The sequence below is a fragment of the Chroicocephalus ridibundus genome, chromosome 18 (genome assembly GCF_963924245.1).
Source record: "Chroicocephalus ridibundus chromosome 18, bChrRid1.1, whole genome shotgun sequence".
NCBI lineage: Eukaryota > Metazoa > Chordata > Aves > Charadriiformes > Laridae > Chroicocephalus > Chroicocephalus ridibundus.
Genome location: NC_086301.1, coordinates 244,218 through 271,939, shown reverse-complemented (window position 1 = coordinate 271,939; position 27,722 = coordinate 244,218). Strand labels below are relative to the sequence as shown.

The following is a 27,722-nucleotide window of genomic DNA, read 5'->3' as shown; positions in this document are numbered from 1 at the left end:
GCAAAACTGGATGGTTTTCTCCAAGTAGTCCATAGCTGTGTCTCAGTCTCACCCTGCCAGCAATTACCCGTTCTGGCTGCCGGAGAGAGCTCTGCAAAGCGATTGCGGATGCCGACAGACAGTAACGTCCAGCTCGTGGTAACTGAGAAATACCGCACATCACTTGTGTAATGCCGTCATCGTCTTAATGTCTCCTAGTAGGTCTGGTTCTTAAACTCTCCAGCCCAAACTCTTTAGACAGTTTAACCTTTTAAAAAAGCTTTTTTGCGTTGCTGACGCTTGCCAAGTTGTTTCAGTCTGTAAGTGTTTTCTGTAGCTGCTGCCACATTCCGCCATGCACCTCCTGACTCCTGAGCTCGCGGCTGCTCAGGCGCCCGGGCTCATGCTCCTCCTTCCTCGTGACGTGCAAGTCTTGATTCTGGCGCGGTGCTGGCAGTGTGATCCCGCTCCCTGTATCTCAGGAGCGCTTGTTACTACTTCTGTGGTTCTGCTGAACTGCGGAATCGCTGGTGGCAGCTCCTGGTGGATCTGTCACCGCTTTCCAGCCTCCTTTGTGCCATACGTGGCTTGGGCAGGGATTTTGAATGTCCCTAAATCTCTTTGTTCCAGGCCTCCTGCTGTGAAGGCAGACACGCAGGATGCGGCGAGCGTAGATCAGCCATCGCAGAAACAATGCGGCCAGGCTGCAGGGTAAGTATCGAGCAGGCCTTGCCCTCAGGTTCTGCTCGCTTGAGCTCAAGGAAGGTTATACCGAGAATGCGAGAAGCCTTACTTGGCTGGTTCAGCTGTCGTGGGAGCCTTCAGTCTGGAATGAGCGGTTACGTTTAGCCACAATATGGGGCCATTTTTCAAATGAAGTTGCACGTAGCTGTGGGGAGCTCGCTGCGTGCCGAGAGCAAACCGCTCATCGAGCTTTGGCTGATCATACGTCAGCACACGCTGTGTGACTGGGGGGCTGGTACAAAGGACCCGTCACGGACTGCGTTAAATCAGGCTGCTCCCCGCAGACTGATGGACGCCTCAAAAATAAACGCCACCTAGTAGAATCTGTTGGCGTGTTTGTTCCCAGTTGAACTGCTGTTGGAACATTCGATGTGGAAAAAGGGTCTTGTACCCCCGCCTAGTTCTCAGAGTTTGTAGGGGAGTGCTGGGGGCTGGTGAGGAAGTGAGGTGGGTCGGTAACCATCTTTCTTCACGTTCCCTTCCTTCCCTCCCAAGGCAAACGGCAGTCCTCCCGGAGTCTCAGTCAACGCAGAACTCAACAAACGAGCAGGAAAATGCAGGTACGTCACTTCTTCAAAAGCCCCGAGTCTTGGGATTCTTCTGGACGGGGAAATGAGTACCTTGGAGTTTGGATTTTTGTGTGTCTCGTTCTCTCAGGAAAGATCCCAGCGCTAATAGTCCTGTTATTCTTGCTCTGAAGGGAGGAAAGGTTTGTTTGCTAAGAATAGATACTGGACAAATAGTGATGTCTCTATTTTTAGCTTGTGGAAATTTCAGCACTTGAGATTTCACACTCTTACTGCAACACTGTCTAGATTTTTTTCTTGGACAGATCTACTGGTCAAACGGCAAGTTAGTAATAGGTAGTAATTCATTGCCACTTGTGGAGCGACCAGTGGAAAAAACATCATTCTGCCCAGTTTCCATCTTCATGCTGGCCTCCGTCTTTCCCAGGCTCAAAAGCTGTCGAGGAAGAGGAGAGTACTTTCAGCTCCCCACTTATGTTTTGGCTTCAGCAAGAACAAAAGAGGAAAGAGTGTCTCGGTGAGAAGAAACCAAAAAAAGGTTTGGTTTTTGAGATCTCTAGTGATGACGGTTTTCAAATCTGCGCAGAAAGCATTGAAGGTGAGAACTGTGCGTTTCGCTTTTACTGGTTTTAGCTTTCCTTGCTAGAAGTAAAATCGTGACTTCTGAGGATCTGTTACTTGCTTTTTAATAGACTTAAATTGATTTACAGCCCTAGAACAATCCTAGTTCCTAGCAATGTCTGGATTGCATTGAAAAAGTTTGGTGTTGGTTGTTTTGGTTTTTTTAGTCATTGTCCCCTTTTGTTCTACCAGTTGACCAATGGTCTTGAACCATACTTAGGAAATAGTCAGTGTGGCTCAGACAGCGGGGATCTAGGCTTCTCCTCTAGACCATTTGCTGAACACACTTCCCTTTATGCCAACGGGAATTTTGGAGGGGCCAGAAGATCCGAGGATCTTAATTCACGGCCCATGAAAGGGATGCAGACTTCATATTAGTTCATTTAAACGTGAGCACGTGCTGGAAAACAGCATACTGCACACGCACTTAGAAGTCTGCCGATGGCGTGTTGTTTCACGGAAACCTGATGAGATGTGGGAAAAGAGGAGCTGTAGCAGGGCCCTGTTGCGGCAGTCAGCGCTCGGACCCTGGTTCACTCTGTTGCCTTCTGTTTGTGCCACTGCAGATGCCTGGAAGTCGCTGACCGACAAGGTCCAAGAAGCCCGTTCCAATGCCCGCCTGAAGCAGCTGTCCTTTGCAGGTAACGCCCGCTGCCAGACTCCCTCCTGCTGCGCCTCTGAGCGCGTGAGGGCCAACGCGTCTCTCTGTGAGCGACTTGGGGTTCAGAGTCTTGGGAGCGTCCGTGCAGCCGCTGCCTGCTTTACGGAGGGTAGTTGCTGCCTGATGAAATGATTGGAAATTCTGACGTAGAACGAAGTTGCTTCTGTGACGATGGCAGGCTGGCACACGAGTTGTCTTTGGCAAGCTGCCGTATCCTCCTGCTCCAAGGCTGCATTGGCAGTTGGGTTTTTTGGTGTGCTGTGTCTCGTTCCAGGTGTGAATGGTTTGAGGATGCTGGGGATCATCCACGATACCGTTGTGTTCCTGATTGAGCAACTGTACGGAGCAAAGCACTGCCACAACTACAAGTTCAGATTTCATAAGCCGGAGGAGGCCAATGAACCCCCTCTGAACCCGCACGGCTCTGCGAGGGCCGAAGTCCACCTGAGGCAAGTGTGAGCTTTGCCGCGTTTAAGGTTAACGGCCCGTTTGCTCCGTTAACTCGCTCCGCGGCAGGGCATAAGCAACAAATCTCTGCAGCTCTCCGTTAGAAAGAAATATTCGCAGCTTTCGCCTGTAAATCAATTACAGTGCATCTTCTGAGACTGTGCCTTTCTCTGGGCCGCTTTGTTGTGACCTTTGTGGGGTTTAACAAAGCTGTACTGGCGGGCGCGTTCATCCACGGCTCTCAGAAGGGGTCGTCTGTCACCCGGAGGCAGGGAGGGCTTTAAGAGAGGACAGGCGGGAGAAGGTGCAACGCAGTAAACGTCTCGAGCTGTTGTGGCAACCACGTGTTTGTTTGCAGTCAGTAGAACAAACTTCCTCTTGTCTCTTTAAATTGCAGGAAATCGGCATTTGATATGTTTAATTTCTTGGCTTCTAAACACCGGCAGCCGCCAGAATACAACCCAAATGACGAGGAAGAGGAGGAAGTACAGCTGAAATCAGCCCGGTACGCAGCAGAGTGTAACGGTTCAAAGGGGAAAGTAAAGCTGCGGTGTTAGAACGAGCTGCTCAGGCCTAGCTGGGCCTGGCTGTGCCTAGTGGCGTTTCAAACGTGAAAGCCACCCCGCAGCGGCGCTTGTAGGGGAGGCTCCCACAGCAGCGAGAGACCCGACAGCCGAGGGTGACCACCAGGCCAGTCTTCCTTTGGGTGTTGCTTTTCCTTCCTAATGTAAAAGGATCCGATGAGAACCGGGGCAGAGGAGGGGGGAGGTTATCTTTTATAGATCTAAAACCACTGCATTAATTTTGATGGTGTTCTCTGTGGGCTGTAGCGTGTCACAGCGTCTAAATTATTGTCTTGGCAAGTCTCCCAGGTAATACCCGGCCCAGACTCTTCGATAAAGGGCATCACTTAGCAGCGTCTCTTTGTTCTAGGAGGGCGACTAGTATGGATCTGCCGATGCCCATGCGCTTCCGACACTTGAAGAAGACCTCCAAGGAGGCAGTTGGTGTCTACAGGTAGGGTTTTGTTCCGGCACCTCTGCCTCTGGGACAGAGGGAGGTGAAAACTGGAAGACTTCTATGAAGTCAGACTGCAAAACTGAGGGGAAGAAGCAGGTTTGGGGTTTTTCCCTCCTCCTCCTCCCCACCCAAGATGTGTATTCAGAAGCAACCCTCCGCACAGAGTGCTGGGGCCTCGCTGGCGGGCCTTGGCGATAGCTGAGGCACGCGCTCAGGAGCGGGCAGGAGAAATCCGGTGTCGCTCTTGTTAGCGTTGCATTAGAGGAGAGGAGTGATGCCACAGTGACCCTGGTAACGAAGTAGCCTGTCTTCTGCAGCGTTGGCAACCTTGTGCTTCTCAGTTGTGCTTGTACCCTTTCAAACACTCGCCCATCTTGGTGCTTTTTCAGGTCTCCCATCCACGGCCGGGGTCTGTTCTGCAAAAGGAACATCGATGCAGGTGAGATGGTGATCGAATATTCAGGCAATGTCATTCGCTCCATCCTCACTGACAAACGAGAGAAATACTACGACAGTAAGGTGAGTTATGGGCTTTCGTAGAAGTTCTTAAAGAGTTTGGGAGACTGTAAGGTGGCTGTGAAGGTAGGACAGGCTTAGGCCACGTGCAAACTGCGTTGGGAACATCACGAATAGGGATTACAGACCTCCCGGGGTATTTCCGTCCTTGCTGGAGCACTAGAGGTGCCGCTTCTTTTCTGAGGCAGCCCTTCCGAGGGCTGGGAAGGGTCTCGGCCCAGTCTTAGCATGGCAGATCCAAAGGCACGGGATGAAAATGAGCTTCTGAAGGCGAGCGAAGGGCAGCTGCAGGTGCTCCGGAAGGCCTGGCCCCCGGTAGCCGCGATGAGCGAGGCTGTCTGCTAGGGTGGCTCTGCCTCCTCTGCCCTCAGCTAACCCTCTCCCTGTCCTCCGTGCGTAGGGGATCGGCTGCTACATGTTCCGCATTGACGACTCGGAAGTGGTGGATGCCACCATGCACGGGAACGCGGCCCGCTTCATCAATCACTCCTGCGAGCCCAACTGCTACTCCCGGGTCATCAACATCGATGGCCAGAAACACATCGTCATCTTCGCCATGCGCAAAATCTACCGGGGGGAAGAGCTCACCTACGACTACAAGTTCCCCATTGAAGACGCCAGCAACAAACTGCCCTGTAACTGCGGCGCCAAGAAATGCAGGAAGTTTTTAAACTAGAACTGACGTCAGCTGCAGGTGAGCCCTGAGGGGCCCGGGGCGAACCAAAGCTTGGAGCGAATCCCTCCCGGCCGCTCGGACGGGCCAGGGGGGCCGGAGGCAGGGATGGAGACGGGCTGGGCTCAGGGACCGGACTGGCGGCTGCGTTTCTCTGTCAGAGTCCACATCTTCATGTCTCGCATGCGCACACGCACCCTTGGGAGAGACACGGGCCACTGGAGAAGATCCTCGGCGTGATTATGTTTTTGCTGTTCTCATTTCCCCCCGTCCCGGTATTCGTTTCTTGTCGTGGGGCTGGCGAGCGGGAGAGGGGAGGGGAGGCCGGCCCAGGCCCCAGCCTGGGGGGCGGTGGCGCATCCTGTCCCTCCGTCCCTCTCTGTCCCTCGGCTCCGTGCCGAGTGGGGGGTCCTCTCCCTCCCGCTCGGCGGAGGGCTGTGTCGGGAGCCGGCAGCGCAGCGTGTGAGCGAGGGCCCCCCCGAGGGGAGGGACTGCAGCCCCGGGACCGTGCACCTCTGGTCCCTTGTGCTTTGCGTCCGCAGGACGCTGTCTGTGAGCCGTCGGCGAGCGGCCGGCGCGGGCTGGGTGCGTTCCCTGGGTCAGGCTCAGCCGGTTTCACCTCGGAACGGGGCAGAGCGGGACAGAGCAGCCCGCAGCGGGGCTGGGGAGGGTTTGGCCAGCGTTGTGCTCCCAAACCCTGCGCGGGGACGTTCCCGGCGTTCCGTGGCAGACAGGGCTTGTGCCAGCCGTCAGGGCGCTGTGATCGCTGGGAGCAGAGGCGGGAAGCAGCCCCTTCCCCGCTCCTGCCTCCGACGGCTTCCTCCTCTGCCCAGCGAGCTGAGGGCGCTGCCAGCGGGGAGCTGGTCGGAGGCACTCGGAGGGACGGAGGTCTGTGGGGAGCCCCGGGGCTGGCTGCGCGCCGCTGTAGAGCGGGAGCCGGGAGGGGACACGAGGGAGCCACGGGCGTGGGGTCTCTGCGGGGGCCAGGCCAGCAGCGAGCCAGCCCCGTGGCCGGCAGCGCGCAGGGCGTCCCTCGGCGCTGGGCACGGTGGCGGCTGCGGTAGCCGGGGGAGCCAGCCCGTTTGAGGCCACCCCCGAGGCGCCCGCGTCCCAGCTACGGCAGCGGCATCCCCCCGCGCCCCCAAACCACAGCGAAAGAAGTGAAGAGCCCCAAGCCTGAGGAATGACGACATTGGATTTTACTCTGTTCTGTTTACAGTTTAGTATTTAAGGTTTTATAAATGTAAATATATTTTGTATATTTTTCTATGAGAAGCACTTCATAGGGGAAAGCACTTATGACGAGGCTTTTTAAACAGTGGTATTATCCTAATTTAAGAGAATCTCTTTTTAATGATTTTTTTATTTTCATAGGACGGTTATAGGAAATACCTGGCTGGTCACAGTCTGATCCTTTCTCCAGAGAGGGGGGTACACTTTATTTTTATTTTTTAACTCTTGTTCTGCCTTTTTGACTTCAGTAACTGTTTCCCGGAGGTTTGGCTGGACCTTAGTCTTGATGTCCCCGTCAAGCTGGGGCGGGAGGGGGAATTGCCTGGCTCAGGAGGGGGGTGACTGTCTGACCGACCGTCCGTGTCCCCCCCGGCCGGAGGCGGGTTCTGCCTTGCCCCGCGCGGCACCTGCCGGTACCTAGAGAGGAAAAACGAGATAAAGCCTGAGAGAGCGGACTCTCGGGGCGCGTGCCTCGTCCCGTGGGCAAGTTTTCCATGGGGAGGGGAAGGCAGGAAGCACCCTCGCAATTCCGACTGTCCCTGCCGTGGGTCAGCGGGTCGGGGGGCTGCTCTGAGACGGCATTGCGGGCGGCGGGGAAGGGAGGGGAGCGCCTGGCACTCGCGGCGGGGCGCCCCGAGGCCTCTCCCTCCGAGCCGAGGGTGAAACTCGGCGCACGGAGGGTCGGGAGCTGCCGGTTTCCTTTTGTTATTGCACTGTGCGGTGGTTCTTTGGCGATAACTGTTGGAAGAAGAGTCCAGTTGACGCTGCGTTTGTTACTGAGATGATTTGATGCACTGACAGTTGGGAACGCACATACCTTGGGAGGCCGAGGGGCCTGTGCCCGGGGGTCTCAGCCCCGCTCCCGGCACAGCCGCCCTGGCCCCTTCCCTGCCCCGTTCGTGACAGCAGCCCCGGGGAACAGCCCTCGCTCGGCCGAGCCCCGAATGCGCCCGAGTGGCTCCACGCCGCCGCGTGTGCCCTCGCTGGGAGGAGCGGGACAGAGGGTTGGGGGGACGGGGGGCTGCGGGAGCCCCCCGAGCGCCTGGCGCCGTGTCCCCTTGCTGCTATCGCCGTCGCGGCTGCCTCGGCGGGAGCTGCTGTGGCCAGTGGAACCGTCTGTACCCCCGGGACGCTGCGCTGCGCCCCGCGGCTGCCCGGGCCCGCGGGGACGGTGGTGGGGCAGGGACAAGCCGTGGTGGCGAGGGGTGGCCGACGTCCTCTGCCACACGGCCCCGTCCCGCCCGGGCCGGCGGCGAGCGCAGTGCAGCGTCCCCCGTATGAATGTATATTTTATAAGGACTGACGCAGATCACGGCATCTGAAAATACTAAAAAAAAAAAAAAAAATACGGAACTTTAGGGCGTTTATTTTTCTTTGTACAAACCGACGTGTTTTTTGTTTTAAAGGAAAAGCGGGTCATTGCAAAGGGCTGGGTATCTTTTCTTTCTGGTTTTCTTTCGTTTCGAAGCAATACCAGGTTCTTCAGCGAGACGGTCTTTGTGCAGAATCATGCCATTCGAACCCACACGACTGCTCCACTCTCCACACTCGCAAGGTTTTTTTATAACTATAAATACGATATATATAGGAACTAATATAGTAATGCACCGTGTAATGAAGCCTAGTTCAGTATCGGTCCATGGCTTTTAATTCTCTTAACACTATAGCTAAGGATTGTGTTGCAGTTGCTAACGAGGCCCGGAGAGCCCCGTCCCCACGGCGCGGCCCTTCCCGGCCCTTCTTGTTTCCAGTCAGTTCTTGTACAACCGGGTCCCTTCCTCCCCTCCCTCTCGTTTCGGTGATGAATGTCGGGTACCACCTGCATCTAGGGGAAAAACGTGCTCTGTGCTTTCCTGGTCTCTTTTTAACGAGGTACAGTAGCTTTGTCTATCAACCGAGATCTATTACTTGTGGTGTTTCTTTTATTGAGCTTAACGGTCTCTTTAGTAAATACAGGTAGGTGAATAATTGTTTCAAAAAAAAAAAAAAAAGAAAAAAAAAAGCTCTGCAAAGGCAAGGTTATGTTCTAGAGATACATTTCTTGACAACTTATCATGTATAACAAATCTCTTCTTTTTTTTTCTTGTGTTCTTCCAAGCTTCTGGTTGTTTGTTTGGTTGTTTTTGTTTTTTTTTTAAAAAAGAAAAAAAAAGAGGAAACGTGTCTAAAGTACATCAGTGTTAACTCCCTGGCGCAGGGAAGAAGGAAATACTTTAATAGTTTAAAAAAATGCTGAAAGCTCTGCAAAAGACTGAATGTAAAAATAAAAAAGTGTACATAGTTGTAAAAAAAAAAAAAAAAAAAAAAAAAACCACAAAAAAAAACAAAGGAGTTTTTAAACATGTTTATTTTCTATGCACTTTTTTTTATTTAAGTGATAGTTTAATTAATAAACATGTCAAGTTTATTGCTGCAGAGGGTTGCTCTGGATTTCTTCTTCAGGGCTGAGAAGCTGCTTTCCGGGCTCACCACGTCTCCTCCCGGGGGGACGGGAGCCCCCAGCCAGCGCCGCGGTGGGCCTTTGGTGGGCCTTTGGTGGGCCTTTGGTGGAGCGGGGCCGTGCTGGCGCCCAGGGGTCACCTTGGGAAGCCGCGGGCGGCGGGGCCGGGCGCGGGGCTGCGATAGGACGGGCCACGTGCGGCGGGGCCCGTGGTGTGAACATTAACCGGCCGCAGCCCGGCCGCGGGGGCTCGGCGCGCGGGGCACCATGGCCACGGCCAACGACAGGGCCGTCCTGCAGACCATCTTCAACCCCAGCACCCCCTTCGGGGATATCCCCGGCCTGGACGAGGAGGAGGAGGAGGAGGACGCCCAGGAGGAAGGTGAGGCGACGCCCATGCCCCCGGGGTGTCCCGGTGCCGGTGGCTTCCCCGGCCAAGGTCCCCCTGTTGCACCGCCACAGGGGACGGCTTCGCGCCGGAGCTGCTGGAGCAGGTGCGGGACCTGGAGCTGCAGGGCGTCTCCGCTGCCGAGTCGGGGGACGTGAGCGCGGCGCTGGAGCGGTTCGGGGAGGCCATCCGCCTGCTGCCCGAGCGCGCCTCCGCCTACAACAACCGCGCCCAGGCCCTGCGCCTGCGGGGGGACGTGGCAGGTGAGCGGGGACGTGCGGCCGGAGGCGGGAGACCCCCCGGGACCCCCCGCCCGCCCCGACGCCTCTCTCCCCTGGCCAGGCGCCCTGCGGGACCTGGACACAGCCATTCGCCTGAGCCGGGGCTGCGGCCGCGCCGCCTGCCAGAGCTTCGTGCAGCGCGGGCTCATCCACCGGCTGCAGGCGCGGGACGAGGAGGCCCGGCGGGACTTCGAGCGAGCGGCGCGGCTGGGCAGCGGCTTCGCCCGGCGGCAGCTGGTGCTGCTCAACCCCTACTCGGCCCTCTGCAACCAGATGCTCTGCGAGATGCTGGGGCGGCTGCGCAACCCCGGCGGCGCCAGCGGCGAGTGAGAGGGGCAGGGGCCGGGCAGAGCCGAGCTGCCAGGCCCAGGCGGGCACATCCCGGCCACCGCAGCGGGGCCCCGTTCCTCCTCGTGGCTGACAGCCAGGGACGGGAAGTACCAAAGCGCTCTGGCTTTGGCTCCGCTCCACCCCCAATAAACCTCCCTGTGTCCCTGGCACTTGGGCTCAGCGTGCGGCATGGTGTGCGGCGTGCGTGGTGTGGCGTGGCGCGGCGTGGCGTGGTGGCTGGGCAGGGCTGAGCCCCCCGGGTGGAGAGGGGAGTGGGGGGGGCACGGGGAGGCTCATCCCAGCTGCCGCTGGGTGGTCTCTGGCCGCTCTCCTCTCGCTCGTCGGGGCGGCGGGGCTGACCCCACTGCGGCCACAGCGGCTGCGTGCACCCGCGCCAGCCCCGCTCGGGAAGGCAGCTGCGGGGCCCGGCGGGAGGGATGGTGGCGGCTGTGCCGGGACCGCCCCTGCGCCGCATGCGGGGCCGCACTGCGGGCCGGGCTGGCGGCAGCGGCCATGCTCCAGGTAAGGCACGGCCTGGCCGCATCCTCCGGCCCCGCTGCGTGTGGGGGCCCAGCACGGGGATAGCCCCGCGTCCCTGCTCCGGCCGCCTCTCCCCCAGTGCGGCCATGGGGCGTCTCGGGGGCCGGCCGGGGGCTGCCCTCACCCGGCTGCTGCTGTAGCTCGGCCTCCCGGTGCTCTGCCCGTGAGGCGGTGGTGGGGTCTGGCTGCGGCAGCAGAACCCCCCCTGCAGCTCTGATGCGCGGCGGGGTCTCCAGCAGGGCTGGGGGAGCCGGGCCCCACCGTTGACGGGCGGCCGCTGGCAGCGTGTGCGCTGCGGGAGGAGGAGAGCTGAGCCTTCACCTGCCAGGCCCCCCAGCCGGCCCCCAGCACCGCGCTGACGTGGTACCTCGACGGCCAGAAGCAGAGGGCGACCTGCCAGCACCCCCGCCCCCACCGACCACCAGCTCTGCTGCTCCCCGACTGACCCAGCCTCCGGGGCGACCTACGACGTCTCCGTCACCCTCGACGCGCAGCGTAAGGTCTGTGGCGCCAGCCGGAGTGTGGGGAGGGCGCGGGGGGCTGCTGCCCGTGGCCTGTGTCCACGTAGCGGGGCAGCATCGCACCAGTCCTGAGCGAACACGGCTCCTGGCCCCTGGGGAGGCAAATCCTGCTCCCGGTGGGGCTGCCCCCATCCCTCCTGCCCTCTCGCTGCCCGTGTTCGTTGCCCAGATAAGCCACAGATCCTGCGGGCAGATGCCCGCTACCAGCAGGTCAAGGGCGCTGGGCTCCTACCGCCGCTCTCTGTGCTGGTGCGAGCCAACCCGCCCGCCAGCATCTCCTGGCTGGCCCAGGACAGGCACATGATGGCCAACGCCTCCGAGATCCTCCTCCTGGCTGCCACGCGCCACCAGGGGCTGGCCAACCACTCGCTCCGCATCCACCTCGGGAGGGCGGCCGGCAACTTCTCCATCAACGTTGCCAACAGCGTGGGCGTCACCACGGCCTCCCTCCTGCCCCCAGGTAGGTGCTGGGGTGGTGGGCGCGGAGCAGCGGCCCTGCGGAGGGGTGCTGAGGGGCCCGCGCTGCCCGTGCAGGTCTGCTGGACGCCCGCGTGGAGCTGCCCCTCCTGGGCGTCGCCGTCGGAGCCGCCCTGGCCCTGGTCACCCTGCTGGGCCTGGGCTCCTGCGTCGCCTGCCTGGCGTGCCGCCGCGCCAAGCCGGCGCCGGGCGAGGTGAGAGCGGGACCGAGCAGCCCACTCAGCCGGTGCTCACGTTGCAGCGGCTCCGAGCACCTGCAGCCCCAGGGTGCGCGTCTGCCCCGCCAGACCCGCTCCCTGCCCCCCGACCTGCGTCTCGACGACCTTGCGCAGGAGGCCGGAGGTAAGACCCCGAGGTGCCGGTGCAGAGGGACATGCGGGGCCACAGGTCCTGCCGCGGCAAGGGCCAGATGTCCCAGCTCACACCCCTTTCCTTCCCCACAGCTTCCACCAAGGATGTGGGAGCCAGTGGCAGGGGAGAGGAGAGCAGCCTGTCCGGGCTGGAGACCTCCCTGCCACGGCTGGAGACCTCCCTGGTCCTCAGCAAGCTGGGTGAGGGGGCGCAGGCGGGCGAGCAGCTCCAACAGCCTCGCTGCGGGGACGCCAGCCTCTGCGGCCACCCCGAAAGGCGATGGCAATGAGCTGCCCTTGTCCTACAGGTTTTGTCCAGCTCCCCACGTCCGGGCGCATCTACAAAGTGCCGAGCGTGAGCAGCGATGAGATCTGGCTGTGAGGCGGCGCGGTGCCCGGCACCAGGTATGTACCAGAAGCGCAGCCCAAGGTGCCGGGGGGTCCGTGCCGGGTGCCCAGCAGCCCCCGGCTGTACGCTAAGGTACACGCTGCAGGCCGCGGTAGCTGTGCTGTTGGCCAAGGCACGTGTTTTTGTAGCCCATGCACTTTACAAACAGACTATTATATATTATAATCGGAACGCATTAAAGCTGTTTATAGCCAGGCTCTGCCAAGCTGTTAGTGCCACGATTCCTCCTGGGGTAAGGCCAAGCACCAGCCTTGTTTTAGCAGGTTCGTGGCCGGCGCCATCCTCGCCACCCCCGCCAGAGCCATGGCAGATGGGCGGGCAGCGTGGCAGGGGCTGGAGACTCGTCCCAACAGCAATAAACTAAAGAAGTCAAGCGTCTGTGTGGTGCCGCGCTGGTTATTTCTCCTTGTCAGCAGCTAAGGGTCTCGAGAACAGAAAAAGGGGCTCGAGACTACAGGGCAGAGGGGTCTGGATATCCCCAGAGCAGACCTGGGAATGCACCGGGCACATCCACGTGTCGTGTCTGAGCGCAGAATTTATTCCCACTTTATTCCAGCACTTGCAGTGTGCGCTCAAGGAGCCTCTGCCCCGCAGCGCCTGCCGCACAGGGAGCCTGTCAGTGGGAAGAGCTGGTTTAATGGTGAACTGTTGGGGGACAGGCCAGAAAAGGAGCGATTAGGCAGCTTCGGCAATAAACGTGGTGGGTGAAGTCCTGCTCTATGAATGCAGAACAGCTCAGCGGTACCTATAAAACCAGAGAGGCTTCTGGAACGGTGGGCGTCGCTTCATGGTTCGCTTGGGTCAAATCTCGATGCCCAGCAGCAGACGTTGATCCAGGAGACGGGGGTTTAACGTGAAGCTTCAAGTAAAGCTTAACACTTCCGCGTCTGCCGCTTGCGAAGGAGGGTTGGACAGCGGGCTCCGGCCTTTCTTCCCGTCAGCCAGCGGCTTGAAATGCTGCAGGGGAAAGATGTAAGTGCAAAGATTTGACTCTCGTCAATTAGAGTACCCGTGTGCAACTGAAAATGCCAGCCGTTCTGCTCCGCACGAGCCGTGCGCTCAGCAGCCGCCCCGACTTCGGTGGGAAAAGAATTCTGGGCTTATGCTGGACTGTTGAAAGACGCGGCATCCCGGCCTTGTGGCACCTCGGAGGCTCCTTGTGTAACGCGGAGGTACTTTGTAAACGAGACGCTTAGGAAGCGCTCTTTGGCCCCCTTTCTCGTGGCCTACCCGCCCTTCCCAAACACCCACAGCAAAGCAAATGTACGGAGAGCGGGGAGTCACGTACCTGCGAGTTCTTGAACTCCGAGTAGAGGGAGAAGAGGACGTGCAGGGGCTGGACCCGACTCTTGTACACGGGGATGTCCAGAATGGCTACGAGCGAGAGCAGAAATGTGTGAGGGCCTCTGGGCAGCACCGCCCTGCACGGGGTGCTGGAGGGAAGGGCTGAGCGTCCCAGCGCCCACCGTTACTTGGGCCTTCGCTCAGCGGGACAAGAGTCCGCTTCCCGCTGAAGGCAGCGGAGAAGGACGTGGACTACCCGGGGCTGAGCCGGTGCCTAGAGGTCTCTTGCTGGTGTCTCCGGCACAGCCTCCCCTGCTTACCGCAAATGATGTCGACGTATTCGGCCAGGTCGCAGCTCATCTCTGCAGTCGGGAGGCCCACCTGGAACAGAGGGGCCGTCAGCTCCCATGCAGCAGGAGCCCGAGCGCAGGCACTGAGCTCCGGCCGAGCCCGGAGGCCACCCGGGCAGCAGCCGGGATGCGGGCGTTAGGCTGCTCCCCCGCCCGCCGGCAAGGGAGAAACGGCACGTAGGGACACACCTGACCGGGCCGCGCTGCCGGCAAAGAGCTCACCGTGGAGCAGGAGCCCAGCTTCCGCGGGAGATGGTTTGTAACATCACGCACTGAGCTAACTACTTACTGCTCGGACAGCGTACCTTCCCCAAGAGCTCCTCAAACTCCGGTGACCATTCCTGCATCAGGCTCTCAATGTCAGGCATTGGCCTGCGAGGGGGAAGAAACCAACATAAACTTTAGGGCCACGCACAACTGAAATGGCTTCCTACCGCCGGACCGCCGTAAACGGGACGGCCTCTGTTCTAACCGGCTCAGAGAGCGCCGCACCTCTGCGGAGGGTCAACCCGGGCATTTTTATTCATCAAAACAAGCCTCAGCTCGCCAAGCCGCAAGTTCTGCGCACGGTTAAACTGACTCAAGCTACACAGGGAAAGAGAAGGGCAGAGAGGGAAACCGAGCATCCTGCACACGCGCGTGGTGCGACTGCCCTGAAAATCAGCACGTCTTCTCCCTCTCGAGGTGTTTTGATAGTTTCACTCAGCGCTCCTCGACTTTGCTGCCAGCCTCCCGCTGACCCGCGCTCAGGCTGGACGAGCGTGTGCGAAGCAGAACTGGCGTCACAGCTCACCTGGTGTAATGGACTGTGGCCGGAGGTTTGCAGTGGTGCAGTTCGCTGATACTTTCAATCCAGCTCTCGATGGCTTTGGGGTTCTTCTCCGCATTCTCCAAACTCTTCACTTTTATCTGCTGCTGTGAACAGAAATATAAACCTGGAAGCGCTTCGTGGTGTTTGGGGGCATTTTGGCAAACCCCGTGTTTGCTCCTGATTAACCATGCCTTTTCTCTCTCCGAGTCGCACTGCACCAACTCATTTCTGCAGACAGAAGAGCAAACGGCAAACAAACGCCCAGGGAAACCAGGTACTGACAACCGAAAGCAAACAGAGCTTCACCTGAAGGAAACGGATCCAAAGCCTGTAGCAAGACTTGCCTGAAGCAAGGCTTAGATCCGTTGCAGTTTAAAGCTATAGGTTAAAGAAAAAGGTTAGTCTTTTCTGCTTTTAAAGCCAAGTTATCGGTTGTGCTGCCACGCTGTAGTCCCATAGACAAAAGTAAGAGTCAGATGCCATGTTTCTGCTAGAGCCAGCACACAGCAAGCGCCTCCTCCCTCTCCGCGACTCACCGTGACGTTATGCTGCTTGGAGTTCTCCGTCAGCCAAAGGGAGAGCACGGTGGGATCTGACTGCTTGGTGGAGGGCTCGTCCAGGACCAGCAGGCCAAGGTTATCAGGCTTGCCATCGGGCCGGGGAACCTGCAGATAGACACAGACCCTCGTTCCTCCGGGAATCCAGCGTGGGGGCAGGTGGGGCTATTTTGTACAGAGCGTCACTGCGGTTTAAAAGTCAGACCCTAAAAGGCAGGGGCAGTTGTGCCTTCCGGAATATGAGTCGTTAGCGCAGCGCTGCCTGAGAAGCACAAGGTGTTGGACGCGGGGAAAGGCAGCTCTTGCCCCGAATCACGTATGTGCTGTTTGAGAGGCGACCGAACCCGGGGTGCTTTCCCAGGTCTCTGGAACGTTCTCTCCGACAGCGCAGGGCGAGGGTGCGCGCCACCGCCGGGGACGGGTGGCCTCTGTGCCCCTCTTGCACCGATGCCGTGGCTCGTGCGACAGCAGGTACAGAGAAACCTGAAGCAACTGTACCTTTAGGAACGCGTCAATGTCCCCAACAGCAGGAATAAAGTCTGGAATAAAAGGCTGCAGTTTGTGTTCAATCTCTATCGTTTTGGGAGTGTACCTGGAAAAAACCAACACCACAGCGTGGGTGATTACGACCCATCCTGCTAAACTTGCCACAATAGTTGGCACAAAGGAGAGCAAGAGAGGGCCAAAAACCCCTTCAACTCACCTCTTGATGTATTCAAAGAGTTCTTTGATTTCAGAAGATACTGGCAGGTAGTCGTAATCTGCCAGATTGAAGTCACTAAAGAAAGGAAGAGAAATGCAGACAAAGATTAATGCGTGGTAGGTTCAAGCAGGAACTGGCACCCAACTGCGCAAGACGATCACGAAGGAAGCTGAGCCACCAGGTATTCAGTCCTCTCCTAAAAAGACTACTTGCACGTGAAAAACACTGTTGGGCCGTGTTTTGCCTTGGGCCTCCCAGCCAAAAAAAGCAGTTGAGTGCTGGACGGTTGCTCATGATTAGAGAGACCCGTGTAGGGGACGTCAAAAGGTGGACAAGTGATCTGCACAAAGGCAGGTGTTAGGACCACAACTAGGGCATTAGTAATGGTTTGGGAGTTGAAAACAGTGGAAAAGGAGGAGGATTATCAGGAGACGAGTGATGTGTGCGAGAGATGTTCCTTCTTCTTGGGCACCGACTGACAGCCGAGACTAATATCAAAACTAAATATCAAACCTAATATCCTTCTATGATAAGGTGACCCACTTAGTGGATGAGGGAAAAGCTGTGGATGTTATCTACTTGGATTTTTGCAAAGCTTTTGACACTGTTTCCCACAGCATTCTCCTGGAGAAACTGGCTGCTCATGGCCTGGACAGGTGTACTCTGCGCTGGGTAAAAAACTGGCTGGATGGCCGTGCCCAGAGAGTGGTGGTAAATGGAGTTAAATCCAGTTGGTGTCCAGTCACAAGTGGTGTCCCCCAGGGTTCGGTGCTGGGGCCGGTTCTCTTTAATATCTTTATCAATGATCTGGATGAAGGGATTGAATGCACCCTCAGTAAGTTTGCAGATGACACTAAACTGGGCGGGCGTGTTGATCTGCTTGAGGGTAGGTTGGCTCTGCAGAGGGATCTGGACAGGCTGGACCGATGGGCTGAGACCAATGGTATGAGGTTCAACAAGGCCAAGTGCCGGGTCCTGCACTTGGGTCACAACAACCCCATGCAGCGCTACAGGATTGGGGCAGAATGGCTTGAAAGCAGCTCGGCAGAAAAGGACTTGGGAGTGTTGGTTGACAGCCGGCTGAATATGAGCCAGCAGTGTGCCCAGGTGGCCAAGAAGGCCAACAGCATCCTAGCCTGTATCAGGAACAGTGTGGTGAGCCGGACTAGGGAAGTGATCATCCCCCTGTACTCGGCACTGGTGAGGCCCCACCTCGAGTACTGCGTTCAGTTTTGGGCCCCTCGCTACAGGAGGGACATTGAGGTGTTGGAGCGTGTCCAGAGAAGGGCTACAAAGCTGGTGAGGGGCCTGGAGGACAAACCTTATGAGGAACGACTGAGGGAGCTGGGGTTGTTTAGCCTGGAGAAGAGGAGGCTGAGGGGAGACCTTATCACCCTCTACAACTACCTGAAAGGAGGTTGTAGAGAGATGGGGGCTGACCTCTTCTCCCTGGTGACAAGTGATAGGACGAGGGGAAACGGGTTCAAGTTACGTCAGGGGAGGTTTAGATTACATATTGGGAGACATTTTTTCACTGAAAGGGTTATTAAACATTGGAATAGGCTGCCCAGGGAGGTGGTGGATTCACCATCCCTGGAGGTGTTTAAAAAAAGGGTAGATGGGGCACTGAGGGACATGGTTTAGAAGTGGCTCTTGTCAGGGTAGGCTAAAGGTTGGACTCGATGATCTTAAAGGTCCCTTCCAACCTCAACAATTCTATGATTCTATGACTGGGGGCTGGCCAACACCTTCTCCTTGCTCCGCAGGGTCGCTCCCAGCTCTGCCTCTCCTCGGGACAGCAAAGGGGGGCGGGGGTTGTCCGAGGAGTGGGGTGGCGGCGGTTCCTCACACGGAGGGACCTTTCTCCCGGGCCAGCCGGCTACGATGTCGAGGGAGCTGCCTGTCCCGATGCCAACAGCGAGCACACCAGCGGAGCCGAACGGGCACGTACGGCACCCGCCCGGCACCGGACCCGGCTCCTCCGGCCGGTACTGCCGCCTACCCCTCCAGCGCAGCCCCGTGCTCCTCCGAGTCGTCCTCCGAGTCCGTTTCCGAGGAATCCTCCTCCTCCGAATCGTCGTCGTCATCGTCGTCCTCATCCTCGCTGAGGGCGGCGGGGGGGGCCGGGCGGGACGCCTCCTCCTAGGTGAGAGGGACCGGGCCTCACCGGGCCGCCTCACCGGGACGGGCCTCCCGCCCGCCGCCGGCCCCGCGCCTACCTTGCCGCCGCCGCCCTCCTCGTCGCTGCTGCGATCGGCGGCGCCGCCGCCCGCCCCGGGCAGCCCCGGCCGCCGGGAGCCCCGGGGGCGGCCCGCGCCCCCCGCCCGCGGCGAACGGGCCCCGGCCGGCTTCCCCGCCGCGCCGCCCGCCTCCTCGGCCTCCGGCAGCTCCAGGCTCTCGTCGTAGGGCTGGTTCTCGACGAGGCGGGTCTAGGCAGAGGGGGGAAGTGAGGCGGCGGCCCGGCCTGGCCCGGCCCGGCGCCCCGGGCCGCGCTCACCTCCAGCGCCCGCCGCTCCGCCATGCCGCCCCGCCGCGGCCCCGCCGTCGCCATGGCGACGCGCCCGCCTCGCTCTCCTGCCGCCGGCCAGAGCGGCCCGGCCCGCGCGGCGCCCCCTGGCGGGGGGGATGTGTGGGGGGGTGTGGCCGCCGCGCGGCGGGCCCGCCCCGTCCTGCGCGTGACGCCACTTCCGGATGGGGACGTGGCTCGGCGCCGCCATCTTGTGGGGCTGACCGAGGGGACGCGGAGCGGCTGGGGAGCCAGCGCCGAGCCCAGCGCCCAGCCCAGCGCCGCCGCCGCCGCCATGGTAAGGGCCCGCCCGCCGCCCGTCCGCCTGCTGCGGGGCACGGCGGGTCGCGGGGAAGCGCCGGGGGGGGAGCCCGGGCCCTTCCCGTTCCGGCTTGTGGGCCCGCCGCTGGGCCAGGCCCGGGCGCAGGCCGGTGCGGGAGCCCCGCGGCCTGTCGGGGCGGAGCGGGCGCTGGTGCGGGTTCTTCGGCCGCCCGGGGGGTCGGGGCGGGGGCCGTCAGCCGTCGGGGGGCGCGCCGTCCCGGCCCGCCTCCGGGGCCCGCAAGCGGTGGGGGGCGGCGGAGCAGCGCTCTCAGAGCTGCCGGGACCTTCCAGCAGCGGGGCTGGCGGCCGCGGCCGGGGGCGCACGGCGTCCCGCTGGTTTTAAAGGCCGTTCGGGCTGCCCCCTCGATGGGCGGCTGCCCCCGTGTCGGTGCAGGGGGTAACGTGTGAGCTGTTTCTCCCTCTGAGCTCGTCCTGCGCCTCGTTGCCCATCCGCAGCGTTGTTTGGCGGCGGCCTCGGTCAGCAAAGACCGGGCACTGCTCCGTTAAAGGGTAGAGGTGGGTGCTCACCGTGCAGCAGGGCCCCTCGGTGCCTTCTGCTTCTCTTGCACCGTGGCCTGAGTACTTTTGGGGAGTGGTTATGGGGGAGGGGGGGTATTTCTGGCCTGTAAGTGCTTCAGGGTATGGTTGTCCCGCAGTTGTGAAGCTGCAGGGCCCCAGAAGGAGCCTGGCACCCTTACTGAGGTGCACACACAGAGCACTGTTGGCCTGGGGCTTGAAATTGAGAGTTTCCAGACTGTCGGGCAGGTGGTAATAACAACGGTTAGGATTTTAAAAGATCTTAAGTGCAGAAACTGCCTCATCCTGACAAAGTTAATTAAGAAGCTGATCTGCGAGAGAGAAGAGGCAGGAGGAAGTCTCAGTAGTCTGAGAGAGTGAGAAAATGTAAGCTGGCGATTGCCTTACTGCCTTTTTATTGTTGGTGCGATAACATCTCTGAAGTGCCCAGGAGAGTCATCCATGTTTAATATAGCTGCCAATACTTTATTAACCTGGCTTTAGTGTAAATGTGGCGTTGGGAAGGAATGTCAAATTATATAATGTTTCTGTGTTTAGTTGTAAGCTGGGGCCAGACTGACAGAAAACTCAATAATTTGGAGCCTCCCCTGAAGTATTTGGGGAGGGAATTGTTACACCTCTGTGTGTGTAGGAATGGGCTGATTTGCCGCGTCTGCTCACCTGGGGCCCTGAGAGCTCACTCAGGACAAGACAGGAACGGAAAGCGGGCTGGAGAGAAAAGCAGAGGTGAATCTGCTCTTAGAGGAGTTCGGTTCCCGGTGCTGGTCACAGAATAAGACTTAAAATCGAGTTTAAGGAAAGTCAGCTGATTGGGTGATAAACGTGAAGGTGAAATACAGTCGGAAGCGATCCTTTCTTTGAGCTAGTTGTGCCGCGCCAGCCTGGCTGAGGCTGCGTGGTGTGGGAGGCCCGGCTGACAGCGCTCGCCTTCTCCGCAGGTGCTGTTGGCAGCAGCCGTCTGCACAAAGGCGGGGAAGGCCATCGTCTCCCGGCAGTTCGTGGAGATGACTCGGACCCGCATCGAGGGGCTGCTGGCGGCTTTCCCGAAGTTGATGAACACGGGGAAGCAGCACACTTTTGTGGAAACAGAGAGCGTGCGGTACGTCTATCAGCCCATGGAGAAGCTCTACATGGTGCTGATCACCACCAAGAACAGCAACATCCTGGAAGACCTAGAAACACTCCGACTCTTCTCTAGAGTGGTAAGGATCTGTCGCTTAATGCAGAGTTTGTGCACGTGTCGCCTGAAACGGTGCGGTTGTAGGGGAACCTGGTGGTGAAGTGCTCTGCCTCCACCTGGCAACTTGGTTTTCCGGAGCCTCTTCCTGACCTGGAAGTAAGCCTTGAAGTTTCGGTGGTATTTTTGAAGCACACATAAAAAGATCCTCGGTTGCAATTCAGCTAGTGAGACCAAAGGGCTGGTGTTGTAAATTTAGCATTAAATATTCTCTGTATTCTTGAGATAACACCCATATTCCTTATAAAAATAACGTGACGTCACAGCTTGTGGTTGTTAGAGGTACAGCACTACTTTACACGCATTTCTAAGCAGCGAGTTTGTGCAGCTGTCTTGGTGCAAGGAAAGGATCTTCAGGAAATTCACTGGCCTCAGTGTGTGTTGAGGTTCCTCCGAGTTAGCATTACAACAGAGCTAAGAGGTTGTATGAGTATTGTAGTGTAGAAAAACTAATAATGGCAAAACTTCGTCTTATACAAATACTCCTTTAAAATGTTTTCCCCTCCCTAACTAGATCCCTGAATATTGTCGAGCGCTGGAGGAGAATGAGATCTCCGAACACTGCTTCGACCTGATTTTTGCCTTTGATGAAATTGTTGCCCTGGGCTACCGTGAGAACGTAAACCTGGCACAAATTCGGACCTTCACGGAGATGGACTCGCATGAAGAAAAGGTGTTCCGAGCTGTCCGAGAGGTGCGTGGGAATAACTTGTACGGCAGCGTGCCCTGTCGGGAAACGCTGCTTTTTTTTATACAAAGGCGTTACTCCACTTTGACTGGGGTCATAAAATTATTTGGCTGTTCTGTAAACCAAACGCCCGTCTCTTGTTCCCTTTTTCTTCGCAAAGGGCTTGCGACCAAGTGCACTTAGTTCCTGTGCAGAATAAGATCGAGATTACAAAGCTCTATCAGCCTCTTGTTTTTTCTTCAGACTCAGGAGCGTGAAGCAAAAGCCGAGATGCGCCGTAAAGCCAAGGAATTGCAGCAGGCCAGGAGGGACGCAGAGAGACAGGGCAAAAAGGCACCCGGTTTCGGTGGCTTTGGTAGCTCGGCTGTGTCTGGGGGCACAACGGCGGCAATGATCACGGAGACCATCATTGAAACGGAGAAGCCCAAAGTGGCACCAGCGCCTGCCAGGTAGGTGCATGGTAGGGAACCGGTGTTCCTTGGAGCCAGCCGTGCCTGAAACCATCTGCCCGAATAAAGGCTCTCTAACACGGGTTCTTTGTCTGTGTCGCGCTCCCGTTAGGTTACCGTACAGGCGGGGACTGTCATGTCCTTGTAAAGCCTCCCCTCAGCTTTGCCGATTGGCGTGTGTTGACCTCCGAGCTTTTAACGTGGCTGCTTGTAGGGCTGTGTACGTTGCATACTCTTGAGACCCCCTCCCGCCCCTTTCATTGTTGACGAGCGTTTGTGCTGCGTACCACAGTAGCATCCCGTGGTCTCTTTGAAATTTTTGCTGGGCAACGGGCTTCTTGTTTAGTGTGAGAAAAAGAGGTCCTAGCTACTGGGAATACTGGGAACAGAAGCCAGATCTGCATTATATCTTGGCACCCCACGCTTCATATGATCCGTTTTGTGCGCGTTCTCCCCCAGAGGCGAACGCTGTATTGTTGGGATAGTCGGGTTACAACGTTTGAAGATAACTGAGTCTGCTGCCGCGAGCTGACGTGGAGATTCTTATGTCTTTTGTTTAGGCCTTCGGGTCCCAGTAAAGCCTTGAAACTTGGCGCTAAGGGGAAGGAGGTGGACAACTTCGTGGACAAGCTGAAATCGGAAGGAGAAAATATCATGACTGCCGTAGGCAAGCGCTCTACGGAAGCAGCCAAAGTTCTTGCTCCTCCCGTTAACATGGAGAGGTAGGTATTGCCCTCACTTCGAAAGCGGTCTCCTCGAAGCTTTCTCTGCGGTGCGCGTGTTGCTCCATGAGCCAGCTTCCTTTTTAGTGCTTTTTTCTGCCATTCGAGTCCCATGTGCTCCCTCGACCTGTTAATTTTAAAAGATGTTGGGCAAAATTTCAGAAAGCCTGGCAGCAAAAAATCAGATAGCTAGTCTGGGTAGGAATCGCCTTAGCGATTCCTACTCAAACCTCAGTGGATGTACATCCCATCTTGGCCGAGGTTGGGAATTTTCCTGTGCCTTTTTCCCTGCCACTTCTCGTGTTCCCCAGACACACAGAGTTCCTGCCATATTGTGGTTTAGGGTGAAAGCGTTCATGGTTCATTTTACATTTAGTGATTCAGAACCTTGTAGTGCTGTGAGCCACGCTGCTGTACGGCTGAGGCGTTTTGAGTGAACGGGGTGTGAGGATGCTGTATCGTTGCTGTTAATCCGGGCTTCCGTCTCCTATCCGTAGAGCCACGTGCCCCTGAGTTACCCCGTCGGAGCAGCAGTAGCGCCCATATCCACTGTGCCATTCGTGCTATTTCATGTGGGGCCGTCACACTCTTGGGAGCACCTGCTTGTTACACGTGACCTGTCCTTGCTGAGCACTCGTCTCTCGTCTTGCTGGTTAGATGCCAAGCGCAGGACTTGAGACACTTGCTTTTTTTTCTGTCTGTCTAGCGTGCACATGAAAATAGAGGAGAAAATTTCCTTGACTTGTGGCCGTGACGGAGGGTTGCAGAACATGGAGCTGCATGGCATGATCATGCTGCACATTTCCGATGAAAAGTTTGCACGGATTCGCCTGCATGTAGAAAACGAAGACAAGCGGGGAGTGCAGCTACAGGTAAAGCCTGTTTGGTGTCCCGCGGCGTTGAACGTTCTTCCAGTGCTCTCCAGGGCAAGCTATTGGAAACGTTTGAGCGTGTTACTGTCTGGTGTTCTTGTCCAAGCCTTCCCTGCCAATGCGTTGTAACTGGGAGTAGTCACCGCAGATGTCCCGCAGCATAAATGCATGCTCAAAAGATTGAAGTTCACTTGAGAAATCCTGTCTTGTGAAACTTATCTCCCTGCCCTCGGAGCCTTATCTGTGCCATAACGCACGTTGGTGCGCCGTCTGACCTCACTTGGACTTTGCAGCAGCCTGGTGTGTTGCGCGGGGCTTGTTGGTACGGCGCTAGCTTTAGTTCTTGAGCGGGAGCGTTAGAATGAAGTTACTGTGCCAGCGAGGAATTGATTTATTATCTAGAAAACTGTTTCTTCTCGGGGTCGCTCGTGTCCTGTTACTGCTGCCTCCGCGACAGCTCCTGGAGCCGGAGCCCTTGTTTGCAGCCAGCAATAGCAGCTCAGAAGATGCTTAGAGATACGTCCTCCCGTTTCTCCCTCTAGTTGTGTGACCTTTCTGAGCCCTGGAGATGGTGCTGCTCCGACACGCTCTTCTGCTCCCTCTCCTCCTCCTCGCCAGGGGCTTTTCTACACCTCGCTGGCTGCAGGCCTGCTTGTGCAGGAGTAGGTTCCTTACCAGCACCTCTCATGAGCGAGTCCCTGACGAGGCTCCCACACGTGCCACTTCAGGTGGAAGACGAGATCAAACTCAGTGCTGACTCCTGGCTTCCTAGTGAGACTTGAACGTTAACTTGCGAAAATCCTCTGCTGCTAAAAAGCTGCCTACACTCGCTGTTGTAAAGAGAGAACGTTTAAATGGAGTTTGGCTGCTGGCACATATATGCGTTAGGGGTTCTGAGGGAAGTCGTATTTCTGTGGTTTTGGGGTGTTCTTCCCAGCAGCATTACGTTGTTTTTTCTTCAAGAGAAATGTCCATTGTGAGTCTTCGGGATGGTCTTTGAGCTTTTAAGAGTTATTGAAGGTGGTCTCTGGGCTATCAGCCCAGCCTAGGGAGAGTCTCTGGCGCAGTAGTGACAAGTAAAAATTGTTGTGGTGTGGATTGTTCTTGGTGGATTTGGCATTTTCTGGAAGGAATCCAGGGTTGATAAACGGATGTGCTATAGTCAGGCTTCTGAGCAAGGAGCAAATCCGATGTGTCTTTTGTCCAGGAAAATACTCCAGGGTGCGTAGGGCTGTCATGTTATAACCCGTGTTACCTACGTACGGTTGTGTCCTTGGGCTTAGAGTTACAGCCTGGGCCCGTGTTCCCCTTTCAGACCCACCCGAACGTGGACAAGAAGCTCTTCACTGCAGAGTCGCAGATCGGTTTGAAGAACCCAGAGAAGTCATTCCCTATTAACAGCGACGTGGGCGTGCTGAAGTGGCGGTTGCAGACCACAGAAGAGTCCTTCATTCCATTGACAAGTGAGTGCCAGAGTGTGATGGGGGGCTGGGGCGGGAGAGGCTGGTGTTCAGCCACGGGCTGCCGGCTGGTAGCCCACCTCCCCGCAGCTGGGCTGGCTCCAAAGTGCAGCACCTTGTGAGGTGTTCGAGATACCGTGTGTCTTCCATTGGAGAGTACCTGTTGTTCTCCGGGGTGTGTGTTTTCCGTAATGCTCCTGAAGAAAACAAAAAGCTTTTTTTTTTTTTTCTTAAAGTCAGAATTTCTTGGGGCTGACTTTGCTGCACTTTTCAAAGTGCATGACGTTTTGAGAGCCTGTTGCCCATAGAAAGCCCGCATCGCTCAGCTTGCTGTTTCTGTGCCCTCAGTTAACTGCTGGCCGTCAGAAAGCGGGAACAGTTGTGATGTTAACATTGAATACGAGTTGCAAGAGGAGAGCCTAGAGCTGAACGACGTGATCATCACCATCCCCTTGCCGTAAGTAACGCTCCGCGTCTGGGCAGCACTAACGAGCGCCGTCCTGGATCTCCTGGGTTCCTTCCCGCTCTGGTTTGCAGTCTGGCTGCACCGATGGGCCTGATAAGTGTTTTCTTAGCTCGATGCAGACAAGCTGTTACAGCTTTTCGTGTCCTGCTCCAGGTCTGGCGTCGGCGCCCCCGTGATTGGGGAGATCGATGGTGAGTATCGCCACGACAGCCGGAGAAATCTCCTGGAGTGGTGCCTGCCAGTGATAGATGCCAAAAACAAGAGCGGCAGCCTGGAGTTCAGCATAGCAGGGCAGCCCAACGACTTCTTCCCGGTGCAAGTCTCCTTCGTCTCCAAAAAGAACTATTGCAACATCCAGGTAGGGTGCCTGCTGGTGCTCGGCGGGCAGGACGTCGCTCCTGCCTCTTTCAAGCTGCCTCGGTGATCCGCTGCCTCAAAGGGCCGTGCTGCGGCGTGGGGGCCCTGCCCTCCCCCTCAGCGAAGCCTTCGGCCTCGGCTCTGTCCCCTCTGTGTTAGCTGGGTTCAGGAGTGCGGCAGCACCGGCAACTTGGGCTTCCCGGAGCTCCCCTGCAGCTTCGGTTGTGCCTTTGTACCTCTGAGTGGTCATTGGTTCCCCTCAGGCTCGTGTTAGAGAGTCCGTCGCTCTCCCGAGCCAAAATGCTTCTCGGCGCGTGTCTGTCTGTCCGTCCGTCCATCCCCATTGAGCTGGAGTGAGCAGCTGCTGCTGAACTCGCAGGCTGCTTTGGGGGGAGAGGTGGTTACTGCAGAAAAGCTCTCCCCTCTTTTCAGGTTCCCTGGGAAAAGACCTTTCTTTCAGGGCTGACTTGTGGCTCGGAAGTGGGGGGTTGATCCTGCCCCTGCGACCGCCCCGGTGTCGGAAAGCACGGCGTGGCTGCGGTGGGAGCGGTGTTCGGTGCTGAGCTGACTCTGCCTCTTGTCCCCGCAGGTTACCAAAGTGACCCAGGTAGACGGGAACAGCCCTGTAAGGTTTTCTACTGAAACCACCTTCCTGGTGGACAAGTACGAAATCCTGTAACGCCAGCCGTGGGGAATCGCAAAGGAAGAAATTTTTAAATTAAAAAAAAAAAAAAGAGGCCGAAGTTTATTCTGAATGTTGGGAACGCCGCAGCCCCCTCTCTGCTGAGACGCGTGGCTCTGTCTGCCATCTGCAGCGTTCCTGGGCCACAGACATTTTTGGCAGAGAAGTGACGTGCTCACGGGGGGAAAGGCTACAAATTTCTTTGGCAGATTTTTACCGGCCGGCAGAAAAGCAAGATCTCCGCAGAGAACCTGGCTTTGACACGTCCCCTTCTCCCCTGCAGACCACCGGAGCTCAGCCCCGGAGCCCACCAGACATCGTTCTCTTCCTTTCTCAAGCGTCACACGCTGTTCCGTTGTTGGTGCTGCCATTTTAATTTCTCCTCGGCCTTCAACTCTCGTTTCCGTCGGTGAAAGCATTACGATACCGTGCTGGGGGTCGCCTTGCTTCTCTGGACCCCTCCGTCTGGTGGAAGCGGAGCGAGATGGCCTCGGTTTCGAAGGTTGGGGGGTTGTGGCAGGGGCGTGGGGTGGGGAAGGGGGACTCGGGGCTTCACTCCTGTCGCCCTGCACGGTTACTGCTCTCTCCGGCCCTGCTGCACGGGGCGGCCCGAGGCCTGGGGGGGCTCTGAGGTAGCACAGGCTGTGGCTCCGGATGCTCTTGCTCCTGCTGCAGGGGGGAGAGCGGCCGGAAGGGGCTTCCTTGCGCACGGGTGGGCTTTGGAGGCAGTTCAATGAGGTTAGAACCAGCTGTGTGTCCTTCCTAGGCCCTTTTGGGAGGTGGAGGGCTCTGCCTGCCCCAGCGCAAGCAGCCGCGGGCACCGGGTAACGGCCTGGGTGTCAGTACCTGTCCCAGACTGGTCTCGTCCCTGCGCTTGCGGATGGGGAGAATGAAACGCTGGTTTCCGGGAAGCGTTCAGGGCTAATCCCAGCACAGGCAGCACCCCGGTGTGGTGCGGGCTGTCCCAGAGCCGCTGCTCCTCCTGCGGCCCCCTCCGGCAGAGCTGTGCTCCCCCAGAGCTCCTCACCCACGTCGCGGCCACCCCTGAGGGCTGTAGGGGACGCGCCTGATGCCGCCGAGGGTCCTGAGCGCCCAGGTGCAAATCAAACGCCCTCACACCGTACTGTGCTCCCGAGAGAGCCCTGCTGGGGGAGCGGGCTGTCTCTGTTCCCCGGGGTCCTCTGCCAAAGAAGTTGGTGGTCTCTCCTCCCCAGGGGGGCGGGGGGGCAAACCCTGGCCCTAGCGAAGTAGGTGACGAATCCCGTTAACTCGCTCGCGTTCGAGAGTTGCTTGTCTGTATGATTTTAAAATGGAGGCGAGGTTAGTTCAAGCATCCAAGGAGCTTTTGTTTCTTTATTGAATCTGTCGGAGGGTAATATTTAAACCGAGCCGAGATTCCCCCCCCCTTTTTGTAACCCTGTTCGATACTGGCCTAGGGCATAGAGCACATTCCAGTGTACACAGAATACGAGTCTTTAATCAAATAAAGTATTGTCAAAGGAGCCGGCTGTGGGTCTTGGGGTCCTTCAGGAGCCGGGGCGGCCCCGTCCCTCCGTCCCTCCG

The 27,722-nt window shown here is 57.7% G+C and overlaps 5 protein-coding genes across 20 annotated transcripts in view; 4 read left to right on the top strand and 1 right to left on the bottom strand.

The window, feature by feature from the left end:
- The window catches only part of KMT2A (lysine methyltransferase 2A), a 46,576-nt gene extending 37,829 nt beyond the window's left edge, over positions 1-8,747 (top strand). For all 3 annotated transcript variants that reach the window (XM_063355228.1, XM_063355227.1, XM_063355226.1), the window contains exons 28-36: positions 610-690; positions 1,219-1,283; positions 1,678-1,848; positions 2,438-2,512; positions 2,807-2,981; positions 3,377-3,484; positions 3,913-3,996; positions 4,389-4,518; positions 4,916-8,747. In XM_063355228.1, the coding sequence (XP_063211298.1) occupies positions 610-690; positions 1,219-1,283; positions 1,678-1,848; positions 2,438-2,512; positions 2,807-2,981; positions 3,377-3,484; positions 3,913-3,996; positions 4,389-4,518; positions 4,916-5,191 (1,165 nt within the window). In that variant the 3' untranslated portion in view covers positions 5,192-8,747. The remainder of the gene's footprint in view (positions 1-609; positions 691-1,218; positions 1,284-1,677; positions 1,849-2,437; positions 2,513-2,806; positions 2,982-3,376; positions 3,485-3,912; positions 3,997-4,388; positions 4,519-4,915) is intronic.
- Positions 8,748-8,997: 250 nt separating this feature from the next.
- Positions 8,998-10,046, top strand: TTC36 (tetratricopeptide repeat domain 36). Its single transcript, XM_063355229.1, has 3 exons — positions 8,998-9,243; positions 9,324-9,512; positions 9,592-10,046. The coding sequence occupies exons 1-3, from the start codon at positions 9,129-9,131 to the stop codon at positions 9,858-9,860; spliced, it is 573 nt and encodes a 190-aa protein (XP_063211299.1). The 5' UTR covers positions 8,998-9,128; the 3' UTR covers positions 9,861-10,046.
- Positions 10,047-10,088: 42 nt separating this feature from the next.
- On the top strand, positions 10,089-12,772 carry TMEM25 (transmembrane protein 25). 14 transcript variants are annotated; one of them, XM_063355224.1, is made up of 6 exons: positions 10,089-10,382; positions 10,640-11,381; positions 11,456-11,740; positions 11,842-11,949; positions 12,057-12,153; positions 12,421-12,772. In XM_063355224.1, the coding sequence occupies exons 2-5, from the start codon at positions 11,222-11,224 to the stop codon at positions 12,128-12,130; spliced, it is 627 nt and encodes a 208-aa protein (XP_063211294.1). In that variant the 5' UTR covers positions 10,089-10,382; positions 10,640-11,221; the 3' UTR covers positions 12,131-12,153; positions 12,421-12,772. The 14 variants fall into 14 exon arrangements, 13 of the variants coding, with proteins under 13 accessions (XP_063211294.1, XP_063211295.1, XP_063211293.1 ...); XM_063355225.1 differs by having other exon boundaries at positions 12,418-12,772; XR_010073629.1 differs by having other exon boundaries at positions 11,842-12,153; positions 12,418-12,772.
- A 156-nt stretch (positions 12,773-12,928) lies between these two features.
- IFT46 (intraflagellar transport 46) lies at positions 12,929-18,461 on the bottom strand. Its single transcript, XM_063355210.1, has 11 exons — positions 18,360-18,461; positions 18,082-18,291; positions 17,865-18,004; positions 15,863-15,937; positions 15,658-15,751; positions 15,139-15,267; positions 14,585-14,706; positions 14,097-14,163; positions 13,762-13,822; positions 13,446-13,531; positions 12,929-13,114 (listed from the first exon to the last, which is right to left on the bottom strand). Exons 1-11 carry the CDS (start codon positions 18,411-18,413, stop codon positions 13,019-13,021), a joined length of 1,134 nt encoding a protein of 377 aa, XP_063211280.1. The 5' UTR covers positions 18,414-18,461; the 3' UTR covers positions 12,929-13,018.
- Positions 18,462-18,543: 82 nt separating this feature from the next.
- On the top strand, positions 18,544-27,661 carry ARCN1 (archain 1). Its single transcript, XM_063355209.1, has 10 exons — positions 18,544-18,666; positions 20,165-20,428; positions 20,978-21,157; positions 21,395-21,600; positions 22,161-22,322; positions 23,029-23,194; positions 24,510-24,657; positions 25,003-25,111; positions 25,274-25,478; positions 26,067-27,661. The coding sequence occupies exons 1-10, from the start codon at positions 18,664-18,666 to the stop codon at positions 26,154-26,156; spliced, it is 1,533 nt and encodes a 510-aa protein (XP_063211279.1). The 5' UTR covers positions 18,544-18,663; the 3' UTR covers positions 26,157-27,661.
- Positions 27,662-27,722: the final 61 nt, after the last annotated feature.

Coding starts and splice junctions, on each gene's coding strand:
- ARCN1 (XM_063355209.1), top strand. Junction 21,601..22,160: donor GTGGCACCAGCGCCTGCCAG/GTAGGTGCATGG, acceptor TCTTTTGTTTAG/GCCTTCGGGTCCCAGTAAAG. Junction 25,479..26,066: donor AGAACTATTGCAACATCCAG/GTAGGGTGCCTG, acceptor TTGTCCCCGCAG/GTTACCAAAGTGACCCAGGT.
- IFT46 (XM_063355210.1), bottom strand. CDS start 18,413: ATGGCGACGGCGGGGCCGCGGCGGGGCGGCATGGCGGAGCGGCGGGCG. Junction 15,938..17,864: donor CACGGGGCTGCGCTGGAGGG/GTAGGCGGCAGT, acceptor TCCTTTCTTTAG/TGACTTCAATCTGGCAGATT. Junction 13,823..14,096: donor TTGAGGAGCTCTTGGGGAAG/GTACGCTGTCCG, acceptor CCTCTGTTCCAG/GTGGGCCTCCCGACTGCAGA.
- TTC36 (XM_063355229.1), top strand. CDS start 9,129: ATGGCCACGGCCAACGACAGGGCCGTCCTGCAGACCATCTTCAACCCC. Junction 9,244..9,323: donor GGAGGACGCCCAGGAGGAAG/GTGAGGCGACGC, acceptor GCACCGCCACAG/GGGACGGCTTCGCGCCGGAG. Junction 9,513..9,591: donor CCTGCGGGGGGACGTGGCAG/GTGAGCGGGGAC, acceptor TCCCCTGGCCAG/GCGCCCTGCGGGACCTGGAC.
- TMEM25 (XM_063355217.1), top strand. CDS start 11,222: ATGATGGCCAACGCCTCCGAGATCCTCCTCCTGGCTGCCACGCGCCAC. Junction 11,382..11,455: donor GGCCTCCCTCCTGCCCCCAG/GTAGGTGCTGGG, acceptor CTGCCCGTGCAG/GTCTGCTGGACGCCCGCGTG.